We start from the raw sequence: 15,931 nt of genomic DNA on the forward strand, positions 1-15,931 counted from the left end.
CTCACTTTAAACCCAAAGACGTACACAGAATAAAAGTGAAGGGATGGAAAAAGATATTTCATGCAACTGACAGAGAGAAAAAAGCAGGAGTTGCAGTACTTGTATCAGACAAAATAGAGTTCAAAACACAGAAAGTAACAAGAGACAAAGAAGGACATTACATAATGATAAAGGGGTCAATCCAACAAGAAGATATAACCATTATAAATATCTATACACCCAACACAGGAGAACCCACATATATGAAACAAATACTAACAGAATTAAAAGGGGAAATAGAATGCAATGCATTCATTCTAGGAGACTTCAACCCTCCACTCACTCCAAAGGACAGATCAACCAGACTGAAGATAAGTAAGGAGACAGAGGCACTAAACAACACAATAGAACAGATGGACCTAATAGACATCTACAGAACTCTACACCCAAAAGCAACAGAATACACATTCTTCTCAAGAGCATATGGAACATTTTCAAGAATAGATCATATACTAGGCCACAAAAAGAGCCTCAGTAAATTCAAAAAGACTGAAATTGTACCAGCCAGTTTCTCAGATCACAAAGGTATGAAACTAGAAATAAATTATACAAAGAAAATGAAAAACCCCACAAACACATGGAGGCTTCACAGCATGCTCCTAAATAACCAATGGATCAATGACCAAATAAAAACAGATCAAGCAATATATGGAGACAAATGACAACAATAATTCAACACCACCAAATCTGTGGGACGCAGCCAAGGCTGTGCTAAGAGGAAAGTATATTGCAATCCAGGCCTACCTCAAGAAAGAAGAACAATCCCATATATATAAGCAGTCTAAACTCACAATTAATGAAACTAGAAAAAGAACAACAAATGAGGCCTAAAGTCAGTAGAAGGAGGGAGATAATGAAGATTAGAGCAGAAATAAATAAAATTGAGAAGAATAAAACACTAGAAAAAAAATCAATGAAAGCAGGAGCTGGTTCTTTGAGAAAATAAAATAGAGACATATCAAGAGAAAAAGAGAGTCTATATACATAAACAGAATCAGAAATGAGAAAGGAAAAATCACTATGGACACCAAAGAAATGCAAAGAATTATTAGAGAATACTATGAAAAATTATATTCTAACAAATTGGATAACCTAGAAGAAATGGACAACTTTCTACAAAAATGCAACCTTCCAAGACTGAACAAGGAAGAAACAGAAAATCTGAACAGACCAATTACTGCAATGAAATTGAATCAGTAATCAAAAACCTACCTAAGAACAAAACCCCTGTACCAGATGGCTTCACCACTGAATTTTGTCAAACATTTAGTGAAGACCTAATACCCATTCCCCTTAAAGTTTTTCAAAAAACAGAAGAGGAGGGAAGAATTCCAAACTCATCCTATGAGGTTAGCATCACCCCAATACCAAAACCAGGCAAAGACACCACAAAAAAAGAAAATTACAGACCAATACTCCTGAAGAACATAGATGCAAAAATACACAACAAAATATTAGCAAACCAAATTCAAAAATCCATCAAGAAGATCATACACCATGATCAAGTGGGATTCATCTCAGGGATGCAAGGATGGTACAACATTCAAAAATCCATCAACATCATCCACCACATCAACAAAAAGAAGGACAAAAACCACATGATCATCTCCATAGATGCTGAAAAAGCATGTGATGAAATTCAACATCCATTCATGATAAAAACTGTCAACAAAATGGGTATAGAGGGCAAGTACCTGAACATAATAAAGGCTATATGACAAACCCACTTCCAACATTATACTAAACAGCAAGAAGCTGAAAGCTTTTCCTTTAAGATCGGGAACAAGACAAGGATACCCACTCTCCCCACTTCTATTCAACATAGTACTGGAAGCCATGGCAGTCAGACAACACAAAGAAATAAAAGGCATCCAGATTGGCAAGGGAGAAGTTAAACTGCCCCTGTTTGCAGATGACATGATATTGTACATAAAAATCCCTAAAGAATCCACTCCAAAACTACTAGATCTAATATCTGAATTCAGCAAAGTTGCAGGATACAAAGTTAATACACAGAAATCTGTGGCATTCCTATACACTAACAATGAACTAGCAGAGAGAGAAATCAGGAAAACAATTCCATTCACAATAGCATCAAAAAGAATAAAATACTTAGGAATAAACCTAACCAAGGAAGTGAAAGAGTGTACTCTGAAAACTACAAGACACTTATGAGAGAAATTAAAGAAGATACCAATAAATGGAAACACATCCCATGCTCATGGCTAGGAAGAGTTAATATTGTCAAAATGGCCATCCTGCCTAAAGCAATCTGTAGATCAATGCAATTCCTATCAAAATACCAACAGCATTCTTCAATAAACTAGAGAAAATTGTTCTAAAATTCATATGGAACCACAAAAGACCTCAAATAGCCAAAGCAATCCTGAGAAGGAAGAATAAAGCAGGGGGAATTATGCTCCCCAACTTCAAGCTCTACTACAAAGCCACAGTGATCAAGACAATTTGGTACTGGCACAAGAACAGACCCATAGACCAATGGAACAGACTAGAGAGCCCTGATATAAACCCAACCATATATGGTCAATTAATATATGATAAAGGAGCCATGGACATACAATGGGGAAATGACAGCCTCTTCAACAGCTGGTGTTGACAAAACTGGACAGCTCCATGCAAGAGAATGAAACTGGATTATTGTTTAACCCCACACACAAAGTGAACTCGAAATGGATTAAAGACTTGTATGTAAGTCATGAAACCATAAAACTCTTAGAAGACAACATAGGCAAACATCTCCTGAATATAAGCATGAGCAACTTCTTCCTGAACCCATCTCCTCGAGAAAGGGAAATAAAAGCAAATATAAACTCATGGGACTACATCAAACTAAAAAGTTTTTGTATGGCAAAGGACATCATCAACAAAACAAAAAGGCTTCCTACAGTATGGGAGAATACATTTGTAAATGACCAATCCGACAAGGGGCTAACATCCAAAATAATACAAAAAACTTACACACCTCAACACCCAAAAAGCAAATAACCCGATTAACAAATGGGGAGAGGATATGAAGAGGCAGTTCTCCAAAGAAGAAATTAAGATGGTCAATGAACAGACACATGAAAAGATGCTCCACATCACTAATCATCAGGGAAATGCAAATTAAAACCACAATGAGATATCACCTTACACCAGTAAGGATGGCCAGCATTGAAAAGACTAAGAACAACAAATGCTGGTGAAGATGCGGAAAAAGGAGAACCCTCCTACACTGCTGGTGGGAATGTAAGCTAGTTCAACCATTGTGGAAGGCAATATGGAGGTTCCTCAAAAAACTAAAAATAGAAATACCATTTGACCTGGGAATGCCACTTCTAGGAATTTACCCAAAGAATACAACTTCTCAGATTCAGAAAGACATATGCACCCCTATGTTTATTGTAGTACTTTTTACAATAGCCAAGATGTGGAAGGAACCTAAGTGTCCATCTGTAGATGAATGGATAAAGAAGAGGTAGTACATATACACAATGGAATACTATTCAGCCATAAGAAAGAAACAAATCTTACCATTCACAACAACATGGATGAAGATGGAGGACATTATGGTCAGTGAAATAAGCCAGGTGGTGAAAGATAAATGCCGAATCATTTCCCTCATTTGTGGAGTATAACAGTGAAGCAAAACTGAAGGAACAAAATGGCAGCAGACTCATAGACGCCAAGAATGAACTAGAGGTTACCAAAGGGGAGGGATGTGGGAGGGCAGGTGGGGAGGGAGGGAGAAGGGGATTGAGGGGTATTATGTTTAGTACACATGGTGTGGGGGATCACGGGGAGAACAGTATAGCACAGAAAAGGCACATAGTGGATCTCTGGCAACTTGCTGCACTGATGGACAGTTACTGCATTGGGGTATGTGTGGGGACTTGATAATATGGGTAAATGTAGTAACCACATTGTTTTTTTCATGTGAAGCCTTCATAAGAGTGTATATCAATCATACCTTAATAAAAAATTTTTAAAAAGTAAAAAGAAAAAAAAAAAGGAGAGGAACCTCCTCAGCATTGTGATATCAGGACGTGGTGATTTGAGACTGAATTGCAGACATAATATTGACAAGAAGTGAGAAATGAATGAAGGTTTTTCATCCTCTCTTCTGAGAGGTTTGGCATTGTTGGGGAGGAAAGGCAAGTAACTATAGGTTTGTTTTTATCATGGTCAAAGGATGTGTTTTTCAGAATCAGGGAGTCCTGAGAATCATTGTAAACAGGAAGGGACTAGTGGTGGAGAAATTGAAGCTGTTAATATAGAGAGGTAAATTTGTAGCAATAAATTCCATAGAAAATTAGCATCAAGGAAGTAAAACTTCTTCTCAAAAGTGTAGGAATTAAGAAGGAAAAGTACAAAGTTTCTTTAATGTAGAGGAGAGGGAGAAAGCTAAGATTGTTCTCTCTGTCCAGCCTTAATCTCACTGAGGTAGTGACTGGTAAGAGTCATGGGACAAGGAGAATTAAAAAAGATTTGTAAAAGCTGCTTTGGGATCATGTTCTGGACCAATTAGCAATGAAAACAAAAGGTTGAAGTGCTTGATCGAGGTCCTGGCTGAGGTTGACAGCATGGATTCATGTGCTGCCTAGGTGGAGTGAGGGAGTGGCTCAGCAGGGGAACAGAGTGCCCGGGCTGGCAGCCTGTGCACCGCTGACGTAGCTGCCCTTGGCATCCAGTGGGGCAGCTGTGGTGAGTGAATCTGGGGGAAGGAAGGGTCAGGATGAAGGGCAGGTTATGGGCTAGAGCGGGAGTCGGCAGATGGAAGATGGGAGAGATGGAAGACAGCACTAGGGACAGAGAAAAGAGCATTTCAGAATTTACTATCTTGGAAGTAGGACTTTAAGACCATTAATTTCTTCTTTTTAATTAATATTTATTAGCTATTCTTTGCTCATATGGAAAATTTCTGTTTATTTGGATTAATTATGTCTTTTGAAGACCTAATGGATTATTGTAGAAAGTTTTCTGAATTAACATTCTAGAATTAACATTTCTAAAAGGACATTGATAGAAATTAAAGGAAAAGAGGAATGAGGGAAAGAATTTTTAAATGCTGATGGAAAAAATAGAAGTCTCACAGAAATTTGTTTTCTCAGGTAACTGTAGAAAATATTTTTAAAGAAGGAACAGTGAAATATGAAGAAAAGTTAAAAGAATTATCATGATTTACACTTGGAACTTCCCATTTGTATTTGAGAATTCAACCAAAAGAGAAATTTGTTTTAAAGTCTTACAGTACTAAGTGATGACTAGGCTAACCTTTTTATTTTTATGAATAAAACTGATATTGAAAATATCTGTAAAGTGCTCTTTAAAAATCAACATGAAAGGAACTTGATTTTATTTCTTCTAAAACAGAGAAGTTCTGGAATAAAAATCACATCATCTGTTTTAATACTATAAGAGGTATACTTTCTTTGAACTAGAATGAAAAAATACAAAATGCTAAGAACTTTTGGAATTTGGGTAAATAATTGGAAAAGCCTAGTCTGATGCAACTCACTGAAAGCAGCTGGTAGATGTGGTATTAAGTAGTGCAGATGTTAAGCAGTTACTCTTATTGAATGAAACAAATTTTTGCTTACATATTATGTCAACATTATGTTCTCTATACTAAAATAGTGCTATATGAAAGAATTTTAAGTCTCTCAGGAATCTTTTAATCTAGTTGATGAGGTATCTATGCATTAGCAGTTTAGACCCAACATAAGTAGTATAGAAAATATTTCCAAAATATTTTTAAAAAGCAAAAAAAAAACTACTTGGACTGGAAAAGGTTGAGAAAGTTTCAAGGAGAAAGTAGTTTTTGAGCAAGTTTTTCAAGAAGGAACATGATTTGGAATGGCAGGGCATTAATGAAAATGAGAAGGAGATGGATAATAGGTATTTGAGCAAAGGAAGAAGTGAGCCTGCTGGGGAGAGCACTTAGGGTGGAATATGGTGAGAGATAAAGCGACTGAAAACGTCACATAGGATTATGAACCTTGAGTTTACGGATCTGGATGTCGTCACCGGAACAGTCGGTTCTGTGACTGAGCGCTGGAGGAGCCCGAGGGGGCTGTTGCACAAGTGTCTGTTGGCTGTGCCTCACGTGGTTCAGAGACCCAAGGAGACAGGCTAGAACAAGAGTGGCCAGTAGGGGACTTTCTGTATTCTGAGCAGGAGCAAGAGTAATTTCTTTATCTACAAGAATATTTAAATACCAGAAAAGACAGAATATGGTAATTAACTGAATATTATGCGTAAAAACAAGTATAGTAAAATGATAGCTTCAATCTCTTGGTCTCTGACACATGGAAATTTATGCCTTTACCATAGAAAAAAATTGTTGAAGTTGAGATGCAAGAGTCTGTGCTTGGTTTTGGAAATGGTCTATGAAAATGATTGAGTTTAGATAAGAGATTTAGGTTGGAAATATAAAATGGATGATCTACAAGGAGGTGTTGGTTTAAGTCTTTAGATTTCACCATGAAGAAGTAGGGTCACCAAGAACTTTAAAAAATGAAATCTGTGCTTTGAAGCCTTATGTTAACTTACTAACTGTTGGCTTGCAATGATATGTAGCCTCTAATAACTGTTAGGTCTTCTCACTAGTCTATTATTCTGATTAAGTTTTACAAAACCTTTCTGTTATAAGACACCTTATTTTTAGTCCTGTTTTCAGTGTTTTCAAAGGTACGTACTTAAAGGTATATATAATAACCTACAGTATAATAGAAAAGAATCTATTGTAAACTTAAAGCCTACCTTAAACATCAAACTCTACCATATTATTCTCAGGCAGACCTGAGGGCAAATCTCCCCTTCCTGATTTACCAGGAGCCCAAGACTTTCCTCATCTTAAAGTTGTACATTGAGTTATCTATTAATTACATTCATCCAACAAATATTTGTTGAGCTTTTATAGGTAACTGTGGGAATATAAATGAGTTTAATTTGGATTTTTCAGTTTGAGGTACATTCAAGTAAAATTATCCAGCTGGACATAGGATATCAATGTCTAAGTTAACAGGAGTTAGACTAGAAATATACATTTGGGAGTCAGTACATATAGTTGATGATTAAAACCATAAGCATGATTGAGATTCTGTCAGGATACGCACCCCACCCCACCCCATCCCACCTCACATAGTAGGCCAAGGGCAGAGTCATGGGAAACACCGATGTTTAAGTGCTGAGAATTCCACAAGGGAGAAAGAAGAAATGATCAGAGATTTAGAAGAAGGCACAGGAAAATATGATTATCACAAAAGTCTGGCGAATAGAGGTTCAAGAAAAACAAACAGAATTAGTGGCAGTGCAGGAAATAGCTCTAATAAATTGAGTGTAGTGTTCATTGGATTTTTAGTCAGGAAATATTTTAACTTTAGAACAACAATTTTAGTAGAGTAGTAAGGACAGATGGTAAACTATAGGGAACTGAGAAATAAAGAAACTACAACCCCAATTTCCAGCTCATTAAATGGAAAGCATAGGAAAAGCATGGGGTCAAGAGAGGACTTTTTCCCTTTAATAAGAGACTCAAACTCAGTTTTCAGATAAGAGGAAGGAATTGTGCAGAAGAAGGAGCTGTAAATGCAGGAGGGGGAACTACTTGAGAAAGGGATGAGAAAGTGGGTGCCAACAGTAAGATGGCTTGACAGGAAGAGGAGCAAATGCCTTGTCCACCGATGCCTGAAGAACAGAGCTAATGACAGAGAAGTGGGGAGAGGGCCTGGGGGAGGACATTTGGGGGAGATCATGCCTTGTGCCCTTACTGTGCCAGGAAGAGAGAAATGAGGAATTGAAGATTTACAAATATTGGGGAAGGTTAGGAATAATCAGAGAGCGTACTGCAAGTGGCATCTGGCCAAGCACAAACAAAGGAATAGCAGACAGGGCGGCAATGCGGGTCTAGCTGAGTCAGATTCCATGAATGCATAGGAGTGAGGTTGTTTGTGGCTGCGGGGCCTACTCTGGGAAATCACTAATGTTAATTCCTTTTACTTTGAATGGGTAAGTGGATGGATGATCATAAGAACAGAGAGGCAAGCAAGTTAATTTCAGAAATAAAAACCCATCTTGTATACCTCAAAGCTTAAAGCCTTTCAGTGTTTGGCCATTACTGTAAAATAAAAACGAGGATCCTAGACTAGAATTCTAAGATTTCCGACAGAAAATTCCCACCTTTTCTTTCACTACACTCTAATCTGTATCACATTATACCTAAACAGGGCTTCTTGCCATTTTTTGAAGTTTTTTCCTCCCCAACTTTCATCTCAACTATTTTGCTTCTGCTATTTATTTAGCTTGTAAAAGCCTATGTCTCTACTTTTCAGTAACTGTTTATTGAGACTCAGTTTGGTTGTTACCTGGTCTGTGATCCCAGCCAGAAATGTATCTGTCTTTTCAACTTCTATAATTCTTTATCTATACCACTTTTGCATTACTTTTCATGCCCTTTTCATTTTTTTCAAAATATCTTAGTTTCTACTAAGTTTTAAGTTTCTTGATGGTAGAGACCATATTTTTGCCATCTTTGTATTATTTCACAGTGTCAGCCAACATAATGCTTTCTTTTGTAGTAAGCATGTGGTAAAAGTAAACATTTGCTGAACAGACATTGCATTACATATTTATACTAAATAAGTAGCAGGATAAGCAATGTAAAATAAGCAACATTGAAAGAAAAATGTTTTGCCTATTCTATAGGCTAATATTAAAGATTTGTTTAAAAATGTTATTTCATTAACCTCTTCAAATGTGAATGTTTTTTCTTATAGGTATGGCATGAATTGTCTTATTCAGTTTGAAGATTTTGCTAATATAAATGCATTTCGTCTCTTGAGCAAGTATCAAAACCAGTATTGCACATTCAATGATGATATTCAAGGTAATAAAGTTTTCATTGCATATAGATCAAGAACATGTCCTGAAATTAGTTCATAATTTTGTAATGAATCAAATTCAATAAATGTATAGTAGATACCTTTTAAATGCCAGGAATGTGTGTGTGTGTATATATATATATATATATATATATATATATATACACATGAAGTGGCAGAGTTAAGTCTGGAACAGACATCATTTGGCCACAAACCCTAAAGTATTTACTTTCTGGCCATTTACAGAGTTTGCCAACATCTAAAGGATTAAATTTGAAAGAGTTGGTGAAAGTTTGAGGAGTTAGGTTGTCAAGGAAGGTTTGCATTTTGGAGCAATATACATTGTTTTCAGTGTAGAGAATATATTGAATGGGAGCAAATTTAAGGGCTATTGCTGACATCCAAATATATGATGATGGTACTTTGTTCTATGAAAATGCCAGTCAGAGAGAAATAGACAGCTGATGGTTGTTGAAGATGAGACGAGGAAAGAACCAAAGGTGGAATCTAGGTTTTTGCCTTGAAGAACTGATGGCAAGGTAGTAACAGAAAAATAAAATGAGAGACATTGTAACATGTAGACTGATTTGATTTGACCGTTGTTAGCTGTGGATTTTGATCAATTTACTTAACTTCTCCGAGTTTTAAATTTTCTCATTTATGGCAGAAAGTTTTGAAATAGCTTCTATTCTTTTCCTTTGAAACAAAAGATAGGATCAGAAGTTTGATGAGAATGAAAGAGGTCTGAAAAAGTGCTATGTAGGGAACTAGAGAGCCAATGACTATGAAACACAAAGGATTCAGTAGTGGGTGCTGAGGATTCATTTGAAGTTGAATACCACAAATAAATATATCATAGCACCAGGCTGAGCAGCTTGAATTCAAGAGTTTAGTGATAGACAAGGTCATGATGGACAGTTGCATTTATCTATGCTGGATATCTTACCGTATTTGTGTGAAGAAAAGGCAGCGGTGTAGGTGCTAAGGTTAAGTGGTGACCACAGCACTTAGCTGGGTAGGAAAGAAAATAAAGATACACACATGGACAGACAGGGCAAAAGGGCCTAGGTTGTCCCATCAGGGTAAATAATAGGTATGATGAGGATACTTAAATAATGAACTGGAAAGGTAAGAGGTTATAGACCTGTGTGCGGTGCTCTGGTGTAGTGTTTACAAGAAGGATTAGTTGTGAGTAATGGTAAGCACCAAGGTGAAACTAAAGAGGAAGGTGGCCAAAGTGGAATAAGGTAAATGCCATGGGAAATGAGGTAGTCAAAGGAAAACTGTTAATGTAAAATGGGGATGGTAATGTTTCTCTCATAGAGTTTATATTGAGGATAAAATAGTTATTCATGAAAATACCCTTTCAATTGAAATGTATTTTATAAACACAATTTTTAAAATTCACTATGTACAAGTTCTTTAGTATGACAGCTATGTAAATATAATGTGTTTAAAAATGATGACTCTGTTTATACATTTTGATGCACACTAAAATAATTGGTCGGAATTTTCTTTATTCCAAATCCTTTGTGATGTGATTACATTGTTACTTTAGTGCCATTTTCATGACAAAGATAGTTATATTATTTCAGCCTTGTTTTCTTTTTTGTACTGTTTCTTTTTGACTATTTATTCCTGAGAGTGCATATTCAAGGATTTCAGAAAGGAATTCAAGATTAATTTTAAATGTGCTATAAATCTAACTTGAAGATACAATGTACAATGATAGAGTGCCTTGATGTTGCAAGCATGGGCTTTGTATATTGGTATCTCTAAATCAATTCATTTTTCAGGGATCTCTAAAATAACCAACCACCAGTTAATTGTTGAACAAACCTATAGTGTCCTTTCTTTAATATTCTGTTGATTTTGTGGGTCCCATAGAAATGTTTATATAGAAATTAAAGACCAGTATTACATGATTTGGAGTCATTAGGCAGAATTAATAGGCATCATAGTTCAGTTTAAGAACAAGAATGCTAAATCCAAATCATCATACAAAATGAACATTTAAGAATTAGGATCAGAATTCCTATGAACTAAAGCCAAGAATTAGAGGTCAAGTCCTGGGCTGCATAAAAATTAGTCAGGAGCACAGGGACTCTGAGGCAGGAAGCCTGGGCCAAGCAAGCACATGACCACTGCATGTAGTGCTGTCCTGAGGACCCACAGAAGAATATTACCCCCAGAAGGTCACCAGCATGGAGACATTAATTTTTCTCCCCAACTGATCTGTCCTAAAATATAATTTGCACACATAGTCTACCTATTTACACATAGGAGTTTTAAAGTGTTACTGCCTTAGCCAGCAAAAAGACAGGTGTGAGAAAAAAGGTTCTAATTTCTGACCAGAGAAAACTTTTTGTTAAGTTATTTGGGTTCTGACTATAAGTGGCGAAACCATTTTGTGCACTTCTCCATTCCAAAGTAGTGTTCTTAATGACACATCTTCCCCATCTGTTTCTGTTGTACCCTTTCAACCTTATGTTTTTACCATTTTTCTGACAAATGTAATATTTTCCTCATTGTGGGAGTAGAAATTGCATTCCAGTACCAACAAAAATAATTATGTAGTTATTACAGTCTTACTATGTAAGTAAATGTTTTTACACCAGATCCTTGATAGAATATTTTTCTTTTTTAACAGATTTAATATTTAAAGACAGTATTTTATGAAAGGTATTTGATTTTAAAGATATATGTAATGATCTAAAATAATCTTAAGTCACAGATTTTGGTTCAAAATTTATTTAAACCTTAATACATTCTAATTATAAATTATTTTTAACTACAAAATATGTGTGAGTTTAATCAATTAAGAAATTGGACATTTAATTATATAATCTGGAAGCCATCAGAATTCAGCAAATTCAAGTGAAAAGAATAAGATCCTCTAGTCATTTTAAATCAGTTGCAAAAAGATTTTTCTTTTCATAAGAGTCTCTTTGGAATGGCTATTCTCTAACATGACATTGTAAGTATGACATGATGTTGTACATAAAAAACCCTAAAAAATCCACCCTGAAACTACTAGAACTAATAACTGAATTCAGCAGAGTTGCAGGATACAAAATTAATACATGGAAATCTGTGACATTCTTATATACTAATGATGAACTAGAAGAAAGAGAAATCAGGAAAACAATTCCATTCACAGTTACATCAAAAAGAATACAATACCTAGCAATAAACCTAACCAAGGAGGTTAAAGACCTATATCCTGAAAATTACAAGACATTCATGAGAGAAATTAAAGAAGACACATCCTGTGCTCATAGATAGGAAGAATTAATATTGTCAAAATGGCCATCCTGCCTAAAGCAATCTATAGATTCAATGTAATGCCTATCAAAATACCAACAGAATTCTACAATGAACTAGAACAAATAGTTCTAAAATTCATATGCAACCACAAAAGACCCCAAATAGCCAAAGCAATCCTGAGAAGGAAGAATAAAGCTGGGGGGATTAATGCTCCCCGACTTCAAGCTCTACTACAAAGCCATAGTAATCAAGACAATTTGGTACTGGCACAAGAACAGACCCATAGATCAATGGACCAGAATAGATAGCCCAGATATAAACCCAACCATATATGGTCAATTAATATATGATAAAGTAGTCATGGATATAAAATGGGAAAATGACAAGCCTCTTCAACAACTGGTATTGGCAAAACTGGACAGCTACAGGCAAGAGAATGAAACTGGATCACTGTCTAACTCCATACACAAAATAAACTCGAAGTGGATCAAAGACCTGAATGTAAGTCACAAAACCATAAACTCAAAGAAGAAAACATAGGCAAAATTTCTTGAATACACACATGAGCAATTTTTTCCTGAACACATCTCCTTGGGTAAGGGAAACAAAAGCAAAAATGAACCAATGGGGGCTACATCAATCTAAAAAGCTTCTGTACAGCAAAGGACACCATCAATAGAACAAAAAGGCATCCTACAGTATAGGAGAATATATTTGTAGACAGGTTATCCAATAAGGGGTTAACATCCAAAATTTATAAAGAACTCACATGCCTCAACACCCAGAAAGCAAGTAGCCCGATTAAAAAATGGACAGAGGATCTGAACACACACTTCTCCAAGAAGAAATTCAGATGGCCAGCAGATGAAAAGATGCTCCACATTGCTAGTTATTAGAGAAATGCAAATTAAAACCACAATGAGATATCACCTTGTACCATTTATGATGGCCAACATCCAAAAGACAAGGAGAAACAAATGCTGGTGAGGATGTGGAGAAAGGGGAACCTTCCTACACTGTTGGTGGGAATGTAAATTAGTTTAACCACTGTGGAAAGCAATATGGAGGTTCCTCAAAAAACAAAAATGGAAATAACATTTAACCCAAAATTCCACTCCTAAGAATTTACCCGAAGAAAACAAGATCCCAGATTCAGTGAGCCATATACACCCTATGTTATCACAACACTATTTATAATAGCCAAGATATGGAAGCAACCTGTGTCCATCAGTAGATGAATGGATAAAAAAGAAATGGTACATATACACAATGAAATATTATTCAGCCATAGGAAGAAAACAAATCCTACCATTTGCAACAACATGGATGGAGCTAGAGGGTGTTATGCTCAGTGAAATAAGGCAGGCAGAGAAAGACAAATACCAAATGATTTCCCTCATTTGTGGAGTGTAACAACAAAGCAAAACTGAAGAAACAAAACAATAGCAGACTCACAGACTCCAAGAAGTAGACACTTCAAGGAGGTGGGTGGTGGGTAGGGAGGGATGGAGAAGGGTATTATGGGGCATTATGATTAGCACACATAATGTAGAGGCATCACAGGGAAGGCAGTATAGCACAGAGAGTATAAGTAGTGACTCTATAGCATCTAACAATGCTCATGGACAGTGACTGCAGTGGGGTTTTAGGGTGGAACTTTATAATGTGGGTAAATGTAATATCCACAATGTTGCTCATGTGAAACCTTTATAAGATTGTTTATCAATGATCCCTTAATAATAATAAGTAAATAAATAAATAAAAACATGAAAGAGACACCCAGGTATTCAATAATTATCATTTCTTGAGTTCTTGTTTATCACTTTCAAATTCTATAAAAAGAAATAACCAAACCGAGGATTGGAAATAACAAATGATCTGATGGTGAAATGTTTAATTTCTATTTGGTACTTGGTATACATAGCCCTTCATCATTGTGTCATTTACCCAACCTACCCTAATCTAGGTTTTTTTGCCAAATAAGAGTGTTTAAAGTTTCTCTGGGCTTTACTTACCTAGCTAAGTGGTCTAGGAATCATTGTAATAGAATGTTACTGTAGAGGAGTAAAATACAGGCATAGGTGGGAAGTATTTTAAGAAGCTGAAAAGTTTTATTTCAGACATGAACCATAAAGAAATTGAGCTGTGTAACTATGTTCAAAGCTTGGTGATCTGTGAAAACTTATATGGAAAAGTAATAAAGTTAGAACTGGTGAAATCTCTAATGACCACAAAATATGATGAGGAAAATTCAGTTTTTATCCTAAATATGTTTTACATTAAGTTTGTCCTGCACTTTTGTTACCAATGATTATCATAGGTAGGAAGCCAATCAGAGAATGCAATAACAGCAGACTTTAATTTCTATTAACTGTTAATTTTTCAAGTTGACACTTAAAATGTTAAATTCCAAATGTATCAAAAACATCATTATCACCAACACCATTATCAGGAAGCATTTACTATGTGCCTACTTTGTTTAGAAGGGATTGGTAATAGATTTCAGAACCCCAAAACTAATTAGTAATTAGTATTAGAATCTAATAGCATTCAATAACTGTCTTTTACCTCACACAGTACAACTATTTTACAGTTCAGGACACTGATATAAAAAATAATTTCTGTAAATTCATTCAGCTAGTAAACAATTTAAGCTGGAATCCACATAAGAATCTAAACTCCATGCATCACCAAATTTAGCCACAGAATCTTCACTTTTGAAAGTCAGGAATAGCAGTAAGCTGATATCTTAAAATATCGGTGTTAATAGCCTGAGAATTTTACCTTATAGAAAGCATGGGATCACACAACTGTGGATTGCCTTTCTGTACCAGGTAACCTGTTGTGTAATGATTTCAGGGTATGAATAATGATTTGAGACTCAGAGTATGGCAGGATCTGTTTGAGAATTGCTCAAGGATATTCATCACTTGTTTCAGGAACAGCATCTGTTGCCGTCGCAGGCATCCTTGCAGCTCTGCGAATAACCAAAAAGAAACTGTCTGATCAAACCATACTATTCCAAGGAGCTGGAGAGGTACCTGTCTTAAGTAATACTTCTGTTCTCCTAAACTAATGCATATAGAACTCTTTTTAATTTTTCATTAATTTGAAGTTTGAGGTATTTTTTCAAATTTTTACTATATTGCAATTACAGATTTTATGAAAAGGTTCCCAAACTGAGTATTGAGGCATACTAATTTTTCTTAGGGAACTTTAATCTAGAGTTATAGAGGTATTTTCACAGTTATCCCTTTGGAAGAGTATTATATAGTGCTATTGTTTTTGCTATGCATTCTTAAGGTGTCATACAGGAACAAGAGATTTCCAATGTTTGATCATTTTCAGTTTTTAAGCTACTTTAACTGATGCTAACTTTTAGTATCCTCCAGTGTCACATACAAAAATTTTCTTAATGTGACTTACAATTCAGTATACACATATATAAATATATACAAGTTTTTAAGAAAAAAATGTTTTGAATTGGAGATTCATTGTGCATTATAACTGTTCAAATGCACAAGAACCAAAAATTTTATGTTGGAAAAAGGTGGCAGCTGGACAAAATCACACTGTTTTGTTATCTTTTCTGTATTTTTATCATTTAAAGGAATAAAACTAGACTGTAGTTACAGTTTTCACCTCAAAATAGAAATTAAAATGTCAGTTGAATTTGAGTTCCTTGTGAGAAAACTAGCAAAATCTGTTTAGAGTTATAGAATGTAATAAATGAAGAAATACTT

The 15,931-nt window shown here is 35.5% G+C and overlaps 1 protein-coding gene across 1 annotated transcript in view; it reads left to right on the forward strand.

The window, feature by feature from the left end:
* ME1 (malic enzyme 1) overlaps positions 1-15,931 on the forward strand; it is a 256,822-nt gene that overhangs the window by 191,678 nt on the left and 49,213 nt on the right. The window contains exons 7-8 of the mRNA XM_037004920.2: positions 8,817-8,926; positions 15,128-15,225. Of these exons, the coding sequence (XP_036860815.1) occupies positions 8,817-8,926; positions 15,128-15,225 (208 nt within the window). The remainder of the gene's footprint in view (positions 1-8,816; positions 8,927-15,127; positions 15,226-15,931) is intronic.

The sequence above is a fragment of the Manis javanica genome, chromosome 13, assembly GCF_040802235.1.
Source record: "Manis javanica isolate MJ-LG chromosome 13, MJ_LKY, whole genome shotgun sequence".
In the NCBI taxonomy this organism is placed as follows: domain Eukaryota; kingdom Metazoa; phylum Chordata; class Mammalia; order Pholidota; family Manidae; genus Manis; species Manis javanica.